This window comes from Hirundo rustica, chromosome Z (genome assembly GCF_015227805.2).
Source record: "Hirundo rustica isolate bHirRus1 chromosome Z, bHirRus1.pri.v3, whole genome shotgun sequence".
Lineage (NCBI taxonomy): Eukaryota > Metazoa > Chordata > Aves > Passeriformes > Hirundinidae > Hirundo > Hirundo rustica.
The window spans coordinates 7375747-7396597 of record NC_053488.1 but is presented as its reverse complement, the minus strand read 5'-3'; the positions used below and the strand labels follow the sequence as shown (position 1 = coordinate 7396597).

At 38.0% G+C, this 20851-nt stretch overlaps 1 protein-coding gene across 1 annotated transcript in view; it reads left to right on the top strand.

Moving 5' to 3' along the window:
* The window catches only part of HOMER1 (homer scaffold protein 1), an 87746-nt gene that overhangs the window by 10179 nt on the left and 56716 nt on the right, over nt 1-20851 (top strand). The window contains exons 2-3 of the mRNA XM_040090004.1: nt 13294-13450; nt 19772-19903. Coding sequence (XP_039945938.1) covers nt 13294-13450; nt 19772-19903 — 289 coding nt within the window. The remainder of the gene's footprint in view (nt 1-13293; nt 13451-19771; nt 19904-20851) is intronic.

Sequence of the window (20851 nt, the reverse complement as noted above, 5' to 3'; positions counted from 1 at the left end):
GAACCTTGGGAGACACAGCTAGGGACAGGCCTCCAACTTTGCCGCTGATTTTGACCCTCTGGGATCTGCCATTCAGCCAGTTCTCAAACAGTCTCACTGTCCACTCATTTAGTCCACACTTCCTAAATTTGTTTATGAGGATGTTGTGAGCAACAGTGTCAAAAGCCTTGCTGAAGTTGGGTAGACAATATCAACTGCTCTCGCCTCATGGCCTACTTATCAGTGGAATGAACATCCTGTTCCAGGTGTGGCTGTCCTCTGCCTGTTGGGGTTCATCTCCATGGCACAGCACTTGGCACAATTCCTTGATTGATGCTTATTGTGTAACTTTTCTCTTGTCAGTCTCTGTAGTGGGCTGTGCAGACCACTCTTTGCTCCATGTGCAATGTGTTCATACTAGCATATTTAAAAATGGATTATGCCCTTTATCATTGTTTTTGCATCTCACTACAGTGGGAGATTGCCTGACAGTGCAAGGCCTGTCAATGGGAGAGACAGGATTTTAGGAATACTTCCAGTGATCCAATGAGCAAACTGTATTACCTGTCAGGAGTGTTATGTGGGTCTCAGAATGTTTAGTGAAGTGTGTGGTGAACAATCAGGGAAGCAGACCTGGGACTCCCAGTTACAGGTCAATATAAGTTCAGCCACTGCATCCAAAATTCAGTAGTGTTTACTTGGCTGTAAGTTATCAGAAGGGAGAAACTTGCTGGCGTGGTAATAATATGCTCAAAGTGAATTAAAGAGCCTTTCCTGTAGTGCTTAATGGGTGATTCAAATTGATTTGTTATTTATGAATATAAAATTAATTTGTTTACCTTTCTAAGAGTCTTAATTCAGTTCCTTGATACAAATGAATGACCCAATTCTCATCTTTTGATGTGGACTGGTGATTTTTTTTTTTTTTTTCCTTTGAAACTCAGCATGCAGCTGTAGCACTCTAGTTGGGATTTCAGATTGTTTGAAGATCAGGTGCTGGTGATGAAATGCATGTCTATTCAGCCCTTCCTTGTGAAGTTCTGATGCTTCCATTGGTGCTGCTGGAAGCATGAATTCAGCTTTGAAGTATCTGCAGTCAACATGTGGTTGTGCTAGTGGTTTACTTCAGGGTATTTATTTTTGAGATTAAGTGCAGAAGCTCTTGAAACTGACTGTTAACTGACAAATTCTTAATGTCAAATATGGTGTTTGTGGGTTTTAAGCTGGAAATGAAAGGCATGAGAAGTGCCAGGCCCACTAAAATAAAAAGCTTTTTCACATGGAGAAAGCATGTCAAAATGAATAATCTGGAGATGTGGGAAAAGATGGAGTGGGTGTGGTTGATTGGGTGAGAAGGGGTAAGGAGGTGTGACTGTTTCTGTGTGAAGCTCTACAGAGAAGCAAAGTGGCAGTTTAGAGCCAATAAGGAGGTGAATTAAAGCTATTAAGAAGCGAAGAGGAGTTGCTAAAGTTGCACTGTGGTGCCAAATAAGAAAATGTCATTTTAGTACAGATATATGATTCAGACAAATTCAAATGTGGAGTAATAGACAAGGAGGATCTGTATTCCTTGTTTTTTCTGCTGTTAACAAATTGTCTAGACATCTAGTCTTAATAATAACAAAATTATGACTAGTATTATATTAGTATTGTCTCTCAAAGTCAAAGATGATTGGAAAAACAGCAGTTAGACTAGTTTTTAAATAGTATCACTGTTTACCATATAATTGCCGTTTATCTCAATGGAAACACATGATGACTTGATTCTATGATTTTGTATTTCTTCTATTATTTTCAATATTCCAGAATTCTCATCAGTCTATTGTCAAAAGCCCTAGCTTTGCCACTTTGCTCCATAGCGGTGAAACACAGCCATCAGAACAGAAATTCTTGTCATAGGCAATGATGAGACTTGATGAAGCATGCAAAATCACACTGAATGTCAAATCAGAAAATACTGTGTTTACAGAGTTTATTGAACTCTGCTGTATTTTATGGAATCTAATATGATGTGGGATTGCCTCTCTTATTATTTCAGTGATTTACATAGCTTCACGTCCTAGTGCCATCCCTCTATTCTCACTTCCTTCGTACTGCCCTACCTGTGGATGGTGACACTTATCAGTGCTGCTGAAGGATTTTATTACAGCCACTAAATTGATCTAACCAAACTTTAGAACAGAGGGTGTTGATTTACAGACAGTCTTATGCTTTCATGTCAGGACAAAGTGAGGAGTTTCAGTCTGTCAATTTTCTGAATCTGCTGCTCTGGGTGGGATTTCTACCACTGCTGTCTTACAGACTTTAAATCCCACCACCCACTATGATTAATATCAAAGACCTTGCAAGGTGCTGTTTCTACCTATCTGTGCCTCAGCAAGAGCACCTAAGTGGTGCCATGCAGTTTGGCTTAATGCTCACCTTGCTTAGTCAGCACCAATTGGTCTAATTATTTGTGAGTGGCATAAACAGCCTTTATCACAAGCTTAAAATGGTTTTGCAAAGGAAACTACTTAACTTTAGATCTTAAAAAATACACAAAATAATTTGAGGGTGTTTGTGAAATGTGAAAAGGAAAACGTGCAGGTCATGAATAGGCTTGCGTTCTGGAGATTGTAGAGACTGAAAATTATATACCATCTGGAGCCTTCCTCCTAATCTTCCTCATCCTTCTCCATGCCCTTGGAAAGGAGGGTGCTGCTGGGCCTACTTGTAAAGCAGTACTTGAACTCCCACCTCACTAGCAGTGTCTCTGGATCCCAAAGGAACTTTATGCTCTTGCTCTCTGCCTCTATTATTTGGAGAGCTGTGCTTGTGCTACTGGTGCAATGTTTTTGTTGTGGTGGTGGGTTTTTGTTTGGTTGGTTTGGTTTGGTTTTTTTTCCCTTGAAGTTGTAGCTCTTGTAATGTTTCTGAAGACTACAGATATTGTTCCTGAGGACCATGTCTAGAAAAAAATCTATTAATTTAAACTCAGGAAAACTGCTGGTGCAAGAAGACAAGAAAGTATAACTTGTCACATGACTTTGAATTAAAGTACTATGTGAAGTTACAGTAGAAATTCAAGCTAAGTGATTAAACTACTTAATGTTCTCAAAATATTTGCATGACTTTTCTAAGAGTAGTCTGACTGTCAGAACTTTTGCAGGCAGATTTTAGATAAAGATTGCAAAGAAAAATTGTGTCTGTACAGAGAATATCAAGAAATTAGGGAACTAACAGAAAAGCCTGGTTGCGGATTGCTTTCAGGACTTTCTAAACCTTTTTTACTAACAGGCATGAATAATGATATTTCTTCCTTTCTGCTTTCTTCTTTTTTTTTTTTCTGCTTATGTTGCAAGTGTGGCTAAGTTGCATTTCCTTGCTGTCGAATGGAGAGACGCAAATATTTTTAGACCATTCATTGCCTGCTTATTTCTTTCCAGATGCAGCATGGCTTAGCTTACTGCATGTAAGGGCTGTTGCAGGAATGTTAATTTCAAGACTTCTCTCAGACATGTCTCATTACACTGATGTTTCAGGATTCTTTGTTCATAGACTAGAACCTGACATTAAGTTGGTGGGGGGTTCTTGTTTGTTTTTTACTTCTGATAAATACTTTTAGTGACTAGATGTGGAAAATAGCTGTACATCTTAAAATTAATTGTCTAGTTCTAAAGACAGTACTCCTCTCTTGACTTCCTGACAAGAATTTTCAAACAGAGCCAAATTCAAGAAAACAAAATACAGGTTTTTTTTACTATCATGATTTCTTAGTATTTTCACTATAGATAAATATCTATTCTAAAATTCATCCTAACATAACTTAGGAAAAGAACATTTAATTCTCTTAAGTCATTACAAGCTAATTGTTAGTTCTATCTGTTTTTGTAATTAAAACAAATTTAAGGTAAATGTTTATTCAGAGATACCTTTGTCCACTTATTTGCACAATTTAGAGGAATAATCACTTAGGCACCTAGGAAAATTCTGAAGATACTTATATCCTTGAAATAAGTTACTAAATTGAAGTGAGAGCTTTATGAAGATAAAACTGAGTACTTAATAATGTACTTTTTTTTACCTCATTTGATTCCCAGAACTCTTGCTTGATTCCTGCTATGAAAATGAGCTTTTCAAGGTTGTGTGAAAGGACAAAAATGGAAAACCTTAGAGAGATGGACCATCATTCAGTTATAGGAGCAACTTTCACAGTCAGTGAAAAATTATTGCTGTGAATGTTTCCTGCAACACTTCAGCTGGTTGCCTACCTGAGCTTGAGCAGCGCATGATAACAACATGTGGGGGCATTGGAGAATGGGCATTTAAAACAAGCTCAGAGAATTGCAGAAGTGAAAGCAAATCCAGTGTTTTGGGGGTTTTTTTCCTTCTTTTTTTTCTTCTCTTTAAATCAGTTTAACACTGCCGTATACATAACCTACAGGTAGCTTTATTAATCTTTAGTATAAACAGCTCCATGTTCACTGTCATTATATGAAAAATTTAAGAGTTTTGTTGGGATTTTTCTTTGCTCTACTATATAAGCCTTAATTTTAAGTACCAGGCATTGATTTGTCCTCAGCTTTGCAACTCTGCCACCTGCCATGTTGTTGATGTTACTAAATTTGTGAGACTGTAATGTCTGTGCTGTCCTACAGCTAAAAGTAAATCTGTGCTGTGGAAAAAGCTCTTTACGCTTCTATAGTTTACTAAGATCCTTCGTGAGTCCCTTATGAATGGGAAGCTCAGATGAAAGAGGAATGAGGTTAGGTAAACTTTCTCATATGTCTTCATGTTTGTTCAATAGCAAGAGCTTTATTTCCCAAGGTATAATAATCCTAACTCTTGGGATTTCATGTGATGGCAATACATTGTAAGTGCTGTCACTTGTCTTACAGCGTCTGTTTGTATGAAACTCCTCTACCCCTTTTTTTTTCCTCTTCCTTCTTTGGAAGGTACCATGTATGTGCTTCCTGAGCATTTGGTTGAGATTGGCACATATAGAGTCACAGAGTATTTTACAAGATTGCATACCTGTGGAATTGTTAAGATTGGAAAAGACCTGTAAGATCACAGAGTCCAACAATCAGCCTAGAACCAGCACCATGGTCACCACTAAAACTTATCCTCAAGTGCCATGTCCAAAAATGATGACTCCACCACTTCCCTGGGCACCCTTCTTGATAACACCATAAATAATTTTTTCTTAATGCATACTCTAAACCTCTCCTGGTGCAAATGAGGTCATTTCCTCTCATCTCGTCACTTTTTACCTTGGAGAAGAGACTGACCCCCACCTGGCTACAACCTCCTTTGAGATAATGGTAGACCTTAGTGAAAAGGTCTCCTCTCAGCCTCCTTTTTTCTTCAGGCCATATCCCCCAGCTTCCTCAGCCGCTCCTTGTGCTCCAGTCCCTTCACCAGTTCTGTCACCCTTCTGAAGATGCCATCCACCTTAGTGTATGTACCAAAATGTTACCAAAAGGAATTGATTTCAGGAATACTTGAAGTTATGTGCTTTCCTGACTTGTCTGCTATATAATGTAAAACTTGTATTAATTGATGCAATAGACACAAGTGAGCAGTTTTTCTGCTAATGAAAGTCCATGATTGCTGACTTAAGTAGAGTTCTATCTGCTCATAGGCATCAAATTTAACCTGGTTTGTATAAAAAATTTGCCTCTAGCTGTGTACATACATATTTTGTATATACTTCTTAACCCACAGTAAAATGTTGCAAAGTTGTTGTTTGGGTTTTTTATTAGGTATTTTTTCCTTTTCAAAAGTGTGGGGTGTTAAGGTATGCAACTAGAGTGCAACTTTTCCCTCTGTGGTCCAAATAGCTTACAGATTTTCACTAGTCTTTATAGAGACGCTAACATTTCAAAGACAACAGATTTCTGGTAATCACTAAATTATTTTCTACAGACTTCCTATACCTTATGTATCTTTAAGTACTGTGCAGTATCCTACTTCATGAAGAAGCAAATTGGTTAAAACTTCAGGTCTTTGAAAATGTAATGGACAGTATATAATTATGTTTCTAGCTAAGGTAAATTTATTTTTTACTTAACCTAACAGTTTAGTGAGTCTCTAGATCATTTTTCTCCCCTCAAATCCTGAAAAATATTATTTATGATGTTATGCTACCTCCTAAGTGCTTAAAAATCTGAGACTAAAAGCTATTTCTTAAATGGAAACTAAACAGCTTAGAAAAAAGCATGAAGGGACTACCTATGCAGTGTTACATAGCTACAGAGCACAGTCTGTAAAGCTTATATTTTGAACTTTATAGGTAAATAGGCAGGTATGTGTGTATGTGTATGATAACTGTATACAGAAAACAAGCTTTTTTGTAGCAACTGTCTAAACATTTGCTGACTTTAAATAAACCTGATTCAGACCCAAAACATAACAGCAAAAACATGTCTTAAGAATGTAGGTGTAGAACTGGATAAACTATTGGTGGTATGGGAGAGATTTTGATTTGGTTACTTGGTTGTGACATCTACTTTTTTACTCTCTCAAAGCTTGTTTTGAGATATGAAAGTTGTATATGTACATTGTACATGAAAGTAGTGTATAAGAAAAAATCAAAATCTGAAGTCATAATCATTACACAAGTCCACTGAGTGTGTTTGCTCCACTTTATAATTTTAACATCAAGATGGTATTGTCAGTTACTTCCTGTCCAGAAAAAGATTACATTTCAGAACAGTTTCCATGCAATGGAAGCCAGTGTTACGCAATACTTCCCCCCCAAAATGTATACCATTTTTATCAGATCTTAGAGCATTTTTATGAACATGGGAGATTCTGTGATTTCCTGTTGCTTTGAATTCTTTGTAGAGCTTATTGACTCAGACTCCCTAAACAACACTGACTGTGCTTGGACACTATAGTTTATGAATTAGTTTTGACTAGAGCTGCACTTTTAATCACTCTCTTAATTTCTTTTCAGGAATCTCTTTTCCAGCTGCTTAGAGTAACAAAATCTTGCTACAGCTTCAGAAACTAGCTAGGGAAGAATATTTTTAAGACTAGCAGGATACCGGGGGAAAAGCTGTGGGATTAGTATGTTGACATTCGGAAAAAGCAAAAAAGTCTTTGTCCTGTCCTAAATCTGAGGATAATCAGCAAATGCCTGAAATTCTCTGTGCAGTGTTCATGTTGTCTGACCTGGGGAGACATTTCCTTCATGACAGCTATTATAGAGGCTCAGAAATCAGTGTATGCAAAATGACCACCTGCAAAACACGTGTGATGCCTACTGTGGGGATCTGCAGTCCTCAGGACTGCTGGGGACTGTGTGCTGAGCATGCTGTCTGTCATGTGGCAGGGTCTGCTGTGCCCAGGGCTGTAATGGCATGAGAACAGCACACTTTTTGTCCAGTCTCCACCACTCCAACCAGCTTGGAGTGTGGTTGCATTCCCATTTTGAGCTCAGGGATGTTGACCTGTTTTTGTCTGCATGTGACATCATCTTCCTCTGAAACTCTTCATATGAAACCTGATGGATTAAATCTTGCTCTGTTTGCAACAAGAAAAAATCCCCAAGGCACATTTTGTTGAACTTGTTTTGAAAACAATCTTATATGTGGACTCCGTGTGCATCAAAGCCAGGAAGTCTGGATGATGCACTGAAGTTTGTAAGATCCATGTTGGAGAAATAGACATTGATATGAATCTCATGGAATTTTCACTATCAAAACTGAGCTGAGTAAGATCACTCCATCACACATGCTTATTCATTCCCTTTTTGTCTTACTGGTTCAGGAAAATACCTCTGCTGAGGAATTTCAAACTTCCAGGTGGCATGCAGTGCCTGTGGTGGTTCCTTTTCTTTTAAAACTCAGTTCCCCTGTGGGCCACAGTCACTGAGTGTTAGCCTATTTCTGTGTCTGCTGTCTGCTTCTGCCTGGGTAGCTCTTTGCTCCAGCTCTTGCTTAAGAGTCATCGCCCCTGTCTCTTTTGTCTTTATCTGCAATCCTGGCCTGGTCTTGTGTCCATACAGGGAAGTTCATTACCTCATCCTACATAGTGCAGCGACTTCTCTGCCAAAACACTGTCGATTTAGCCCAGTGTGCAGGGGAAGGGAGGGTTGTATCTAATTTTTAATACTTTTTTTTAGCATCGTTAACACTTCACAAAGGGAGGCAAGTAGGACATCAAGTAATGTTGTAGAGGTTCATAGTTTCTTTTCAGTGGCCTTACTGTTTTCAGAGTAACTAAGACAATGGAATCCTAGCCTTGAGAAATTACAGATTTTATGGCATTCAAGATAATTTTGGAGTCATGGTAAACAACAGTGTGAGGGAAGAAATAAGCAAAAACCACCACTAGTGCTGTAGAAGTACCAGACATTAAAGAATAGATACTTTTTTTTAAAAAAAGAAGCATATATTAATTATGGATTAGCATGGGAAGTTCTTTCTAACCTTCTATACTACCTTAAGCTTCCTTCATGCAATCTTTGATTAGTGTAACATGCTTCCTATATTGAGCAGTCTGTTTGGGGTTTTGGGGGGTTTTTTGTTGTTGGTTGGTTGGTTGGTTTTTTTGTTGTTGTTGTGGGTTTTGTTGGTTTTTTTGTTGTTTTTGGTTTTTTGGTAAAGGCTGTGTTAAGATGTCAAAATCAAAAGAGTGGTTGGAAACTATTCATTCAACTGTTAGTAAACAGGTTTATCTCCTAAGCTTAGCTTAGGACTGATCACTTTCTGAATTTCTATATTGATTATGGAATAGGCTTTTGTGACTCTGCCTGCTAAAAGGATACTTCTTATGCTTCTTCACTCATCACATTGCTTCTCAGCTCCAGGAAGACTTGGCATTTACTTCTTGTTAGTCTTTGTTTGACCACCGTAATGTTGCAGCCTAAGGCAATTAAGAACAGCAGGATATGAGCCTTAATGTTTTTGCCATGCCTGAGCAGACATTTCTAATAGTCAAACTGTGTTACCATGGCATTTTTATTAGTTTGTTTTCTTTTTGTTTAGCATCAGTATATTTCTGGGAAAATGAATTGCTTTGCTGTGTAATTAGTGAGGAGTTCTTGTCTTAGTTCCCATTAATGTCATTAATGAGTACTGAATACCTTCTGATAATGAAAGATGAAGAAGAGAAAGCTGAAAGGGGAAGAGAGGGAAGAGTAAGAAACGGGTAGGATGGTTTGGTTTTTTTACAGGATTGATTTTTCTTTAAAGCCTTTCTTCCTTTCTCAACTCCATATGGACAAAAATAAGGGGATGGTGCTCTACAGGGCCAACAGTTGGACTCACTGGTCCCTGAGGATCCCTTCCGACTAATTTTATTCTCTGATCCTGTGAAAAATAAGGGACATATTTTTTATATATAGAAATACATATTATAATTTTTTAAAAAAATTTTAATTGCTTGACTACCTATCTTCTTGTTTAACTAATATTCCTAAAATTAATATTATTTCAGCTGAATTGTTTGAAACTTCCATACTGGGAGGGCATCATGTCTTTATGTGGATAATGGAAGAGCAAAACTTTTATGTAAAGATGTATCGGCTGAAGTTACAAATATTTTTATGTTTTATACGTTACCTGTTGCTTGTTCACAGATGTTTTAGGAGATCTAAAATTTAAGTAGCTCTATATACTATCCTACTGCAGAAAAGTACAGATGATGCAATTGTGCACCACCTTTAAAGGACTTCTGTGGTGCATTGGTGACTGGTTCTGTAACACATTTAATCTTGTAGATATATCGTGCATAACTTCCATTAGTTTGCAGAAATAATTTTTATAGATGTTCATAGTCAAATGTCAAAACAGTGGTCTAAATCTAGAGTCATCTGAAGTTTAGTGTCTTTGTCAGAAAAAAAATCCTAATTACCCCGGTAATCTGGCAAAATCATGATTTATCCAACTCGTTTAACAAAGGGAGCTATGCTTTTTCCACAGAGTGAAGACAGCTTGTCATTCAGTAAAGCTGTCCTTAAAACATGAAAAGACAAGACTGCAACTCTAGTTTTATCAGAAGTGATTAAAGAAGTGGAAGTAAGCTTCATTTATATTGTTCCCTACCTAACTGTACTGTCTATGCCAGACCCACACTCTGCCCTGCGAGGTGCTGTGGTTTGTTTTGAGCAGCACTACTGAGCAATCAGCAGGATCATGCAGGCCACCTCATGAAACAAATCAAGGATATTTAGGCTGTGGAAGATTTTTGTGATGACTGTGCTGGAGAGCAGCATCTCAGGGCTGGACAGTTGATTTTCACTGACACTCTCTTTAGCCGTATAGTAGTCACCTGCCTTTTACATGTTAAAATCTGAACCTGTGGTGTGTTGAAAGTCCCAGGGTTTTTTTTAAGTGATTTACTGTACCGGGAGTGATCCGAGCATCTGTGCTGGTCAAATGTATATTCATTAACCATGCATCTCCATCTTGGACTCAATTCTTCTCTGGTCTTTAATTAAAATGATCAGAGCCTTTATAGTTTCCTTTCAATATCAATATTCATCAAAACAATTGTCAGGCTTCTAAGATTGTTTCCATATTTTTTGATGGGCTCTTTCATTTTTCAGGGTTAAAGAGCTGGTGCATTATGTTTATATGCATCCCTTGATATTGGCATATGCTTAACTGGGAGGCAAATGGTTGAATAGATCTAATACTGAAGGCAACTAAAGTTTAAATATGACTGAAGAAGTAATTGTAGATATTCAAAAGAGCAAAAAGAATTAGTTTTTTTGTTAAACAAAAGGTCTATAAACACCAGTCACCTTTGCATTCTATTTGTGTGCAAGAGATTTGGATCAGGAAAACAGCTATGCAACCTCCTATGGCTTGGTGATTTACAAAGAAAAGATGAAATGGTGCTCAGGGTACATTTCTGTGGAGAACTAGCATGTGGATTGATCCCCTTGGCTTCCATTCCTTCTTCTTTATCTTTCGCTGAAACTCTGTTTTGCTGCCTCTGATCTGTTCTGCACACTTCTGTCGTTTCATCCAACACCCAACATAGGAGAACACCACGTCTGTCATCTGGTGAACTTCAAGGAATCTTGACTCTCAGCTGAGTAATACAATTCTACTACGGAAAACTGCTCTCTTTGCCAAGCAATAGAGATACTTCAGAGAGTTCATATGTACCTCTTTGTAGTGAGGCCAAATTAAACCCCTTTGGCTACAAGTACCCCCAAATTATGTGGGTTTTTTGATGAAATGCTTTTATTTTGAGAAAAAAAAATAAAAAAGGTATTAAAAACATACCTCTGAAAAGAAAATGAGGGCAGATCAAAGGATATGTTTTTTCACACACTGTGTCTGAGGGTCAAAATGCCTAAAAAGTTAAATTCAACCTAAAGTCCTGATACTTAATAACTTCGGAATTTGATGGCAGCATTCCTTAAAGAAGACAGCAATCAATGTGTCATTAAAATGTAGCTAAATTTAAACTGACAGCTACAGTATCATAGATTAGTTTGAATTGGAAGGGACATTAAAGATGATATAATTCCAACCTGCCTACATGTGCAGGGACACCTTTCACTAAACCAGGTTGCTTAATGCCAAATCGAGCCTGGCCCTGAACACTTCCAGGGATGGAACAGCCTCATCTTCTCTGGGCAACCTGTTCCAGTGCCTCACCATCCTCATGGTAAAGTATTTCCTCCTAATGTCTTGTCTAAACCTGCCCTCTTTTAGTCTGAAGCCATCACCCCTTGTCCTATCACTGCACGCCCTGGTAAAAGGGTCCCTCTACCACCTCTCTTGTAGCCCCCTGTTAGGTTCTGAAAGGCTATAAGGTCTCTCCAGAGGCTTCTCTTCTCCAGGCTGAACAATTCCAACTTCCCTGCCTTTCCTGGTAGGAGAGGTGCTCCAACCCTCTGATCATCTTTGTGGCCTTCTCTGGACTCACTCCAGCAGGTCCCTGTCCTCCCTGTGCTGGGGGCCCAGAGCTGATGCAGCTCTGCAGGTGGGGTCTCAGCAGAGCAGAGCAGAGGGGCAGAATCCCCTCCCTGGCCCTGCTGCCCACACTGCTCTGGACGCAGCCCAGGACACGTTTGGCTCTCTGGGCTGGGAGTGCCCATGGCTGGGTCATGTCCAGCTCTCACCCTGCAGCACCCCCAGGGCCTCCTGGGCAGGGCTGCTCTGATCTCTCCATGCCCGGCCTCTGTTGATACCAGGGTTGCTCCGACCCAGGGGCAGCAGCAGCAGCACTTGGTCTTGTTAAACCTCCTGAGATTCCCATGTGCCCTCTCCTAGAGCTTGTCCAGGTCCCTCTGGATGGCATGCCCACCCTCGGGTGTGTCAGCTGTGCCACTCAGCTTGGGATCAAGTGCAAACTTGCTGAGGGTGCAATTGGTTTTATTCTCTATGTCACTGATGAACTTACCAAAACTGATGTTCATTGAGACTCTGAGCCATCAATCACTGCCCTCTAGATGCAACAGTCCAACCAGTTCCTTATCTGCCAAACTGTCCATCCATTGAATCCATCTTTTCCAGTCTGGAGAGAAGTATGTTGTAGAGGACTATAAAGTCAAAGGCTTTAAAAAGTGTAGATAACTGACATCCACATCCCTCTCCTTGTCCACGTAGAAGGCCGTCTTATCATCATCTTAGTAATATGAAGATATTTTTAAATTTCTGTGCAATGCTCTATGTCTCTCTAGTGGCCATGGGGGGAAAAAAAAAGTTGTAAATTCTAAATTATAATAAGGCAGGTTTTTTGCCTCATATAACTTTATTTGCTAAGCAATTTATAATTTAAAATGTATTTTATACATTATTTAATGTTGGTATAAATAACTTCAGGTGTAAAGCTCCAATAAATGAGGCGTTCACAGCACATGTTCCTAGCCTTAATTAATGTTAGTTTTAGAGTAATTGCATTACATCAGCCAGTTCAGTTCCAGATTGTGGCCTAAAATTGATGAGAATAATCAGAGTATTAGAAGATTTTAGAGAAGAAGTGGACTTGAAGTTATGCGCATTCTGCAGTGTGCAGTGTAATGAAAGAAGTTACACATGCATCAATGCCATTTAGTTTAAAGGAATAGATGCGCAGTGCAGAGCTGGGGAGATGATGGGATGATGCTGAATCTGTGTCAGAGATATCTGTGTTTATCTGACTCCACAACTGGATTCTGATTTTTGCCTTAGAAGACTTGATTTTTTTTTTGCATATATATATTAACAATCTTACCTGCTCTCCACAGCAGCGCATACAGAAGTCATCAGGCAAGGTTTGTCATGCAGAGTAACTTGTATCCAGATGGGCATAACTGGCAGATAGCTTGTGTGCAATGATAGTATGTACAAATTAGATTGATGACTTCTCCTCTCTGTCCTTCAGGGAACAACCCATCTTCAGCACCCGAGCTCATGTCTTCCAGATTGACCCAAACACTAAGAAGAACTGGGTTCCCACCAGCAAGCATGCTGTTACTGTGTCCTACTTCTATGACAGCACAAGAAATGTCTACAGGATAATCAGTTTGGATGGCTCAAAGGTAAATTTTATTTCAGAAAACTTAGTTGTCTGGAGCATTTTTGTTACTATTTTCTAGTCTGATGTTCATAATTCTTCTCATATGTTTGTATCATTATCTGACCAACAGACTGACGTTTTAAAATGATGGCATTGCCTCATTATATGTTTTAAGTGTTTATTCGTAAATTCTGTTTTCCATGTGGTTGTATTGACTTCAGTAACTATTGCTAAATTGATGACCTGTTCCTTGGTTCATGCTCTGAGAAGGTTAAAAATACAAAAAATTCTGCAAAAAGTACAAATAGGGTTACAATAACTTGTTTTCATTTCTGTATTCAGTCATTTATCAATATAATTAGCTTCAGTATTATGAAGGACATCTGTTCAGTGGCCATAATCACTTAGTAAATCCTTTGTTATGTAATCTTCCAATTTTTGCTGTAGAGGATGCGAGGATTGCCTCCTAATAAAGCCTGCCTAATAAATGGTAAGCTTTTATCTAGACTCGGTTTGGTTTTAGTGGGGATTTTTTGTGTTCAGTTGGTTGGTTTGGATTTTTTCCTCTGTTTTAACTAGAAAGGATATTGTGCTGAGCTGCTGCTGTTGTAAAACATGTTGTCTAAGAAATTAATTTGATGTGCAGGAAATCCTTGACTGTTTCTACCCACATAGCTATAATACCAGTAACTTTGCAAACAATGTAGCAGAAAACTCTACGCTAAGGACATTTAAGATACACAGACTGTAATCAAGAGTTGTAAGAGACTTTCTTTTGAAGTTTTTGTAAATGTATCGATTCACAATGATTGGACACAAAATACTCTGTTAAAAGCATGGTGGTATTCATGGAGATTTTATGACTGCTTATTGAAAGCTGAAAATTATTACCTTACATTTTAAAAAATATCCATAATATTGCTTTTTTAAATGTGAAAGGAGGGTTTTTTTTTTAAATATAGATTTCTTTCTATCATAAAGAAATATTTAGAAGTTGCTCTCGTAGTCAAAAATCTGTGCTTAAGGTGGCTGAGACTCGTATCAGAGTCTACCAGATTTTTAGATTTTTTCCAGCTTTCAGTCTTTTTTTTTTTTTTTTTTTTTTTTTCATTCTCATCCTTCAAATGATCCAATTAGTTCATCAAATAATTAAAATACCTTTTGAGTCAGGATTTATTAATAAAGACACTGGGATTGGAACTAGATGATGTACGAAATAAAGACTACCAGTTATAAAATGTAGTGCTTTAACCGATCTGGAGAATATACAAAATTCTTATTCTGACATCCACTGGGGTTTCTCTCTCTTCATCCTGATGCTGCAACTCCTGCTAAGTGCCTGCTGAATTATACTGTCAAGTAGTTGTTCACCTATTATTCTTTTGTCTACTGCAGCATTCCCTTTACATCCAGTGCTAGTGGCAAGGTATATTGATAATGTGGTTCATCACTTTTATTTACTCTGTGGGTGCTGCAATCCTAATAATGTTTTTATCCAAGTCTTAGATGAAGATCTAGAATCCCAGTCATGGTTAAGAGAGTCTCATTCTTTCAGGTATTCACAGCACTGCTCTGAAACATACACAGGTGAATAGCAGAAGGGACACATGGAAGAATTTTAAGTGGGTTTTTATTTTTCTTAAAACCCTTTTTTTTTTTTTTTTTTCCTAGCATGTCTGTTTATATACAACATGGTATGTACAAAGAGTTAAATGTAAATATAAAGCATTTTTAAATTTGAGTGCTCCCAGAGAGAGTCTTTACTGTATGGCATATAGCTGAGTGCCAGTAACACTAATGGCAATACACTTTGCCAGTTGCCAAAACCAGTTGTCAAACCCTACTGGTTTTGAAGCTGTAATGCCTCTCCCTCGGAGGGAATAGACCCAGCTAGATTTTACTGTATACCTGGGTGCTGGTGCGGTCTACAGCATCCTTTTTGTTAGTATGGTAGAGAGAATGATGTGCTCAGTTCTCAGGTGCTGAGCAGTAAGTCAGTAAGTAAAGGCAGCTCACATGTATATTCACTTAGACTGCAGTAAGGAATGTTGGAGAGAGGTATACTTAAGATTTGAATGGTAATCCTATTTCTGTCCCACATGCTTCTCTCTCTTTAGGTTGGTGCATTTCAGAAGTATTTCTGGATAAAATTTAACTTCAATCGTGATTATCTGAGAGTTATTAAATCTTTCTTCTATGAACAAAAGGACATTTAAAGACATAGTCTTCAGTTCCCTGTTGTGCATTGCCATTTCCAACCTGGATTTGCTTATGGGATCTTTGGTTAATTTTGAAAGAGCGGGGGTTTTTCCTTATTTGAGCTCAATTTAGCCAAGACAGATCCTACAGATGCAACTCACACTTCTAATGCATTTTGTGTAATGTTTTCTGAAGCTACAGCCTCCTCTTGAAGTATCTTGCACCAGATGTGATTCATGTTCCCCTATCTTGACTACAAAAAATGTTATAGGACCATAAGGTGTTCAATGTACAGGCTATATAGTTTATAGTCATGCATAATATTTGGAGCCCTGTTGCCCATGGCAGAGAAATCTTGATGCAAGTAATCTGATAGAATTTGAACCTGGTTTCTCTGACCTCTTGAGTAAATTATTTTTCATGTGACCTTTTTCCCCTGCCAGTACCAGAATCAAGACAAAGCCTGAAAAACAAGATTTTTTATATAATATAGCATGACAACATTGAGCAGTTGTTGCTATGGCTTTTGGTTCTCATTAATCATGTACTCATTTCGGAGTTCCTTGGAAAAATGTATTTTACTACTTCTTTCTCCTGGGTGATGGAGCAAAGCTTCCATTATTTTTCCAGTAAGAGTACAGTCAGACTTTAGGATTATTCCGAGTCCCACTGTCTTTTCCATTTTATCCCTCGCCATCTCTGAGAAAAGGAAGGAGATCAAGTATAGTGTGGTTCCTGCTATGCTAGTTAACTCTCTGATGATTTTTTCCCAGGTACAAGGTAGGAAAACAAACTTGAAATTTTATATTCATCTAGAACAGGAGAAGACTCTGGAAAAGAGTGGTTTCCCAGTCTGCAGGTTCCATGATCCTTGCATATATTTTTACTCTGTCAAGTATCCCATCGTTGTTCCTGCAGATGATCTTGTTATTTTAATCACTGTCTCACTTTAAAGTGACCATCTTTTAAATGCTCAATAAACATTTTAATTAAGACCTCTAAACACAATTGTTCAGTGATTTTCCTTTGAAGAATTTTAGAAGTTTTGTGACTTAAATTATTATTGCCATTAGTTTTAGTGCAAGATAAAATCATATTTGATCGCTGCTATATATCTTGCAGCTGTTGGGTTTGCAGTCAGTAAAATGAACAGCTCAGACACATGCCCTATTTTCTTATTGCTACAGTAATATGAAAGGGAAACATGAAAGCTATTTTATAATTCCAAAGAAGCTTGAAGATAACTAAATCAGTTTTTCTTCAAAAGCTAAATGTCTTCCTGTCAGATTGACTCTGTTCTGTTTTTAAGATATTCTTGTTCATTTATGGAAACAACATTCTTAAAAGTTGATGAAATATTTGACACTTGTTATACTGATAATTTTGCAGTGAAATCTGGATTAGAAGAGAATAGTTAAAGCAGTATCCATTTGAATGGACAAGACAGGCTTAATTATCAATTCTGATTTAAAAAATAAATTACTTTTTTAAGCTAAATATACAAAAGTTTGGTATCTAGTTCTTCCCAGAAGAAGCTGCCAATGGACTGTATTTGTAGGATGTTCTAGCATTACACTTTTAAAAGTTTTGCATGTGAAAGACTTAGTATATCAAGGCTTTTAATTTAGGAAGATGGAACACCTTGATTTCCTTGTAAAATTGGTAAATTCAGAGAAAGGGCGCTGTGGTGGTTTTTTGTTTTTTGGGGTTTTTTTTGTTTGTTTTTTTTTTTTAAATTACTGTGATCTGAATGTAGTTTCCCCAGTCTTTGGACTAATGCACTAATGCTGCCTACTGAAGTGAAGCCTCTTTGTTTTTCTCTCTTGGAAAATAAAGGGAAGAATCAAAGCAAACTCTCTCTCAACACAATTATTTTTAAAAAGTTTTCTTCCTGCCTTTCTCTCTTGCAAGAAAGCAGTTTGACAGTCAATGTAACCCAGCCCAAATGGAGACTGCTGTCAAAGAAGCTATCCTGTTCTGGACCAGACACCCTGTCCATGCTGCAGCCTGTCATGTGGTCAGCAGAAGCATTTCTCCCAGGTTTTTGAGTGGGTTAAGCTGCAACCAGCTATGCTGCTATCACTGCAGGAAATGGCAGCTGTGAAGCCTTTAAAACTGTGTTTGCTTGGAGATCTTAGCTGTCTGGCATTAGAAACTTCTTCTGAATTGAGGAAATTACGTCCATGACATAATACTCACGCGCTCAAATATGTGATGCAAGTTTCAATAAATCAAGCAAAAGATGGGCCTGGGCTTAAGCAGACTGGACGACATAGCTAGAGCTCGAGTTGGGAGGAAGAATCTATTCTACACAGCCCCCAGGAGATTTAATTTCAAGCATATTGCTGTTGACAGCTTCTACAGGAAGTGAGATTGAGCATTAAATGAGCTTGCACAGCTCTGTTCTGGGCTTCCATCTGGTTATTTCAAAAGTGGGCTCTCAACCACTAACAGTGCAAAAGAAGACAAGAAGCACACAAGTTTAAAGAGTTCCAGAGCACCTCTTTTCTGAGAAGTCCTGTCTCACAGTATTTCTTTTGTCCTGTGTGCCATAGACAGCTCTTTTCTAGGTGGTAAGTGGGAGGTGATTGTGCAGGTAGAAGTCTGATGACTTTATTTGGGCTCCGAACCTTGTGCCTAAACAAAGGAGAGTTTCATGTACCAGTGACTTCACTGAGCAGCTTCTATATGAAAATCTGAGGGATGTCTTTCAGGCAGTGCTGGAGATAGCTCTCTATTTTCTGGTCACGCAGCAAATCATCTGTTTGATCTGATGAGGCTTCTTGGCTCAAATGTAAGCTTTCAGGCATTCCAGAATTTTCAAGGAGTTGTTAACAGTGGTAGGCAAAATTTGTATTTAGAAGCAACGATTATCAAAAAGAATTGATTATGTTCAGATTTGCTCATCTTTATTAGTGTGAGTATAGTGAAGCTGCCAAGGTCACCAAGAAACAGGTTTTTTAAATTTATCTGTGCTGCAGTATCTTTGCATGTATTCTACATGTTGCAATACAATGTATTCTTTTGGACTTCCTTGCAACACTGCTCTCCACCACTTCATCTGAGAATCACCATTATGAACATGGGTGCTGTTTGTGAGCTTGGTTGGCCCCTCAACTTTAATTTTTTCAGTCTTACCCTCTAGAATTCATAGAAAATTTCAATTTGGTGGTAGCTGTGCTGCAGTGGTAGCCAAATCTCTCAGCAAAAGCAAAGAGTTCAAAGTAAACACCTTTAAATAACTACTTATTTCAATATCCATCCAGAAGTCTGTATTACTGAAGTAGTATAGACTGATTTTGACATCTGGAGGATCTTGGCCTTAGGAGAGCAGTACTTGGTCTCTGTGATGTTAAAGTTTCTCAGTCACCATCCTAAGAAAATAGTGTTATGTTCTTCACATCTGTACAGTTTGTGCTTCACATATGTACTCTTTAATGTGATGGAAATACTGTTGAAATCCACAGTGAAACTTCAGTTGCTTTCAGTAGAACCAGCATATTGCCTAGTAATTGCATTTTGTCTTTGTATTATCAGAAGTTAAATGCTGGGGGATGAAATTCTTGCATCCTGTAAATGAAAGAACAAGAACTAAAGAAAAATTTTAACAAGAGTAGCTCCACTTCTCTAGTTGGTGTATGACCCTGCCATTGTTAGCCTTGCTTGTATGTGTAAAGGAAACAGACTCCTATAGGACAGAAATTTAAAAAGGAAATGTGCTTCTTTGTTTTATTGAGTGTTTTTCAGTGAGAATCTCGTATGCAACAGGGGTTGGGGGGAGACCAGCGGTGGAGTTGACAGGCAACTTGAGAGGCAGTGCCTCAGGGGACAAAGAAATACAAGTGTGTGACAAAAAAGGACTTTATGCTCCTTATATGTAGAAACTTTAAAGGACTACTTGCAGTTGTGAATTGATACCTATTCCCCTCCCCAGCTTTTCCTCCTTTTACACAATGCATGCAAAAAAATGCCTTTGCAGTTTTAGCTGGGATTGAATTAGAAAACTGTTTCCTAGTTCCCAGTGTGTGTCTCGTTCCGTGTATTCGGATAGTTGCCTATGATACTGGCATTTTCAATTATGACTTGCCTTTAAAAAAAAAAGAAAACCATGATGCCTATTTTTTACAATTATTACTTTTTTCAGGCAATAATAAACAGCACCATCACCCCCAACATGACATTTACTAAAACATCCCAGAAGTTTGGCCAGTGGGCAGACAGCAGGGCAAATACAGTCTATGGCTTGGGATTTTCATCTGAACATCATCTTTCAAAAGTAAGTATGACCAGTGGTGACTCTTCAGCTAGTGAAGCTACTGGAGTGTATTTTATTCCTGCTCACTACATCATGATTCAGTACTCACTATGTTGTTATTTAAAAATAATTTACAAAAAAATTGTTCTGTATCAATCCTTATAATGTAAGAGCACAAGAGTAACTGTGATGGCTGCAAATTTTCTTTAGAAAAAATTTAGGTGGAAGTTAAAGGAGTAAACGATTTGGTGTTTCTCGTATATTTAGTTCTCCTAGAAAAAAACTGCTGGTAGTCTTCAGATGCATTTTTGTCTTTTAGGCTACATTCACTTTCACTTTCCTACCATGTAGTACATCAGATTACTGTTATTTCAAAGTTTGCAGCCTTAAGCTAGTGGGAAGTATATTCAGTGTAAAAGAAAAATACATTTTCTATTGGAATGAAGAAGTTGAAATGTTTGCTAAAGCAGTATGTGCCATACATGAGTTTCTTTCCTAGTCTACTTCTGCAGGAAAGAAACAGACCTCATTCCAAGAAAAGCAGTAATCCCTGTTTCTCAAACTGATGGCATAGATCCTCTGAGCACCCTTTCTACATTACTTGTTGTTTTTGCTACTGCCCTGGTAGATGAGTCCAGGAACCTGTGCAAGTGTGATTTTTGGTATTTCAGTTCAGTTTAAGAACTTGTGATTATATTAAGCTGAAAAATTTCATATTTGAAATAAAAAAAATATTTTGACATCCAAGTGCAGTAAGAGAAACACATGTTTCAGGAAGAAATAATGGTGGCTAGCTGTTTGAAGGAAGAGTAATCATAGCAGCCATTTTGAGAAAGTACTTGTTACTATCCAAGGATAAGCACGGCCTGCCAGAAAACCATTAAAATGAGACCCAATGCAGCTACTTTATTAGGGCAAGCATCAAACTTGTAAGATTTCTTCCTTTCATAATCAGCTGGTTTTCCTTTC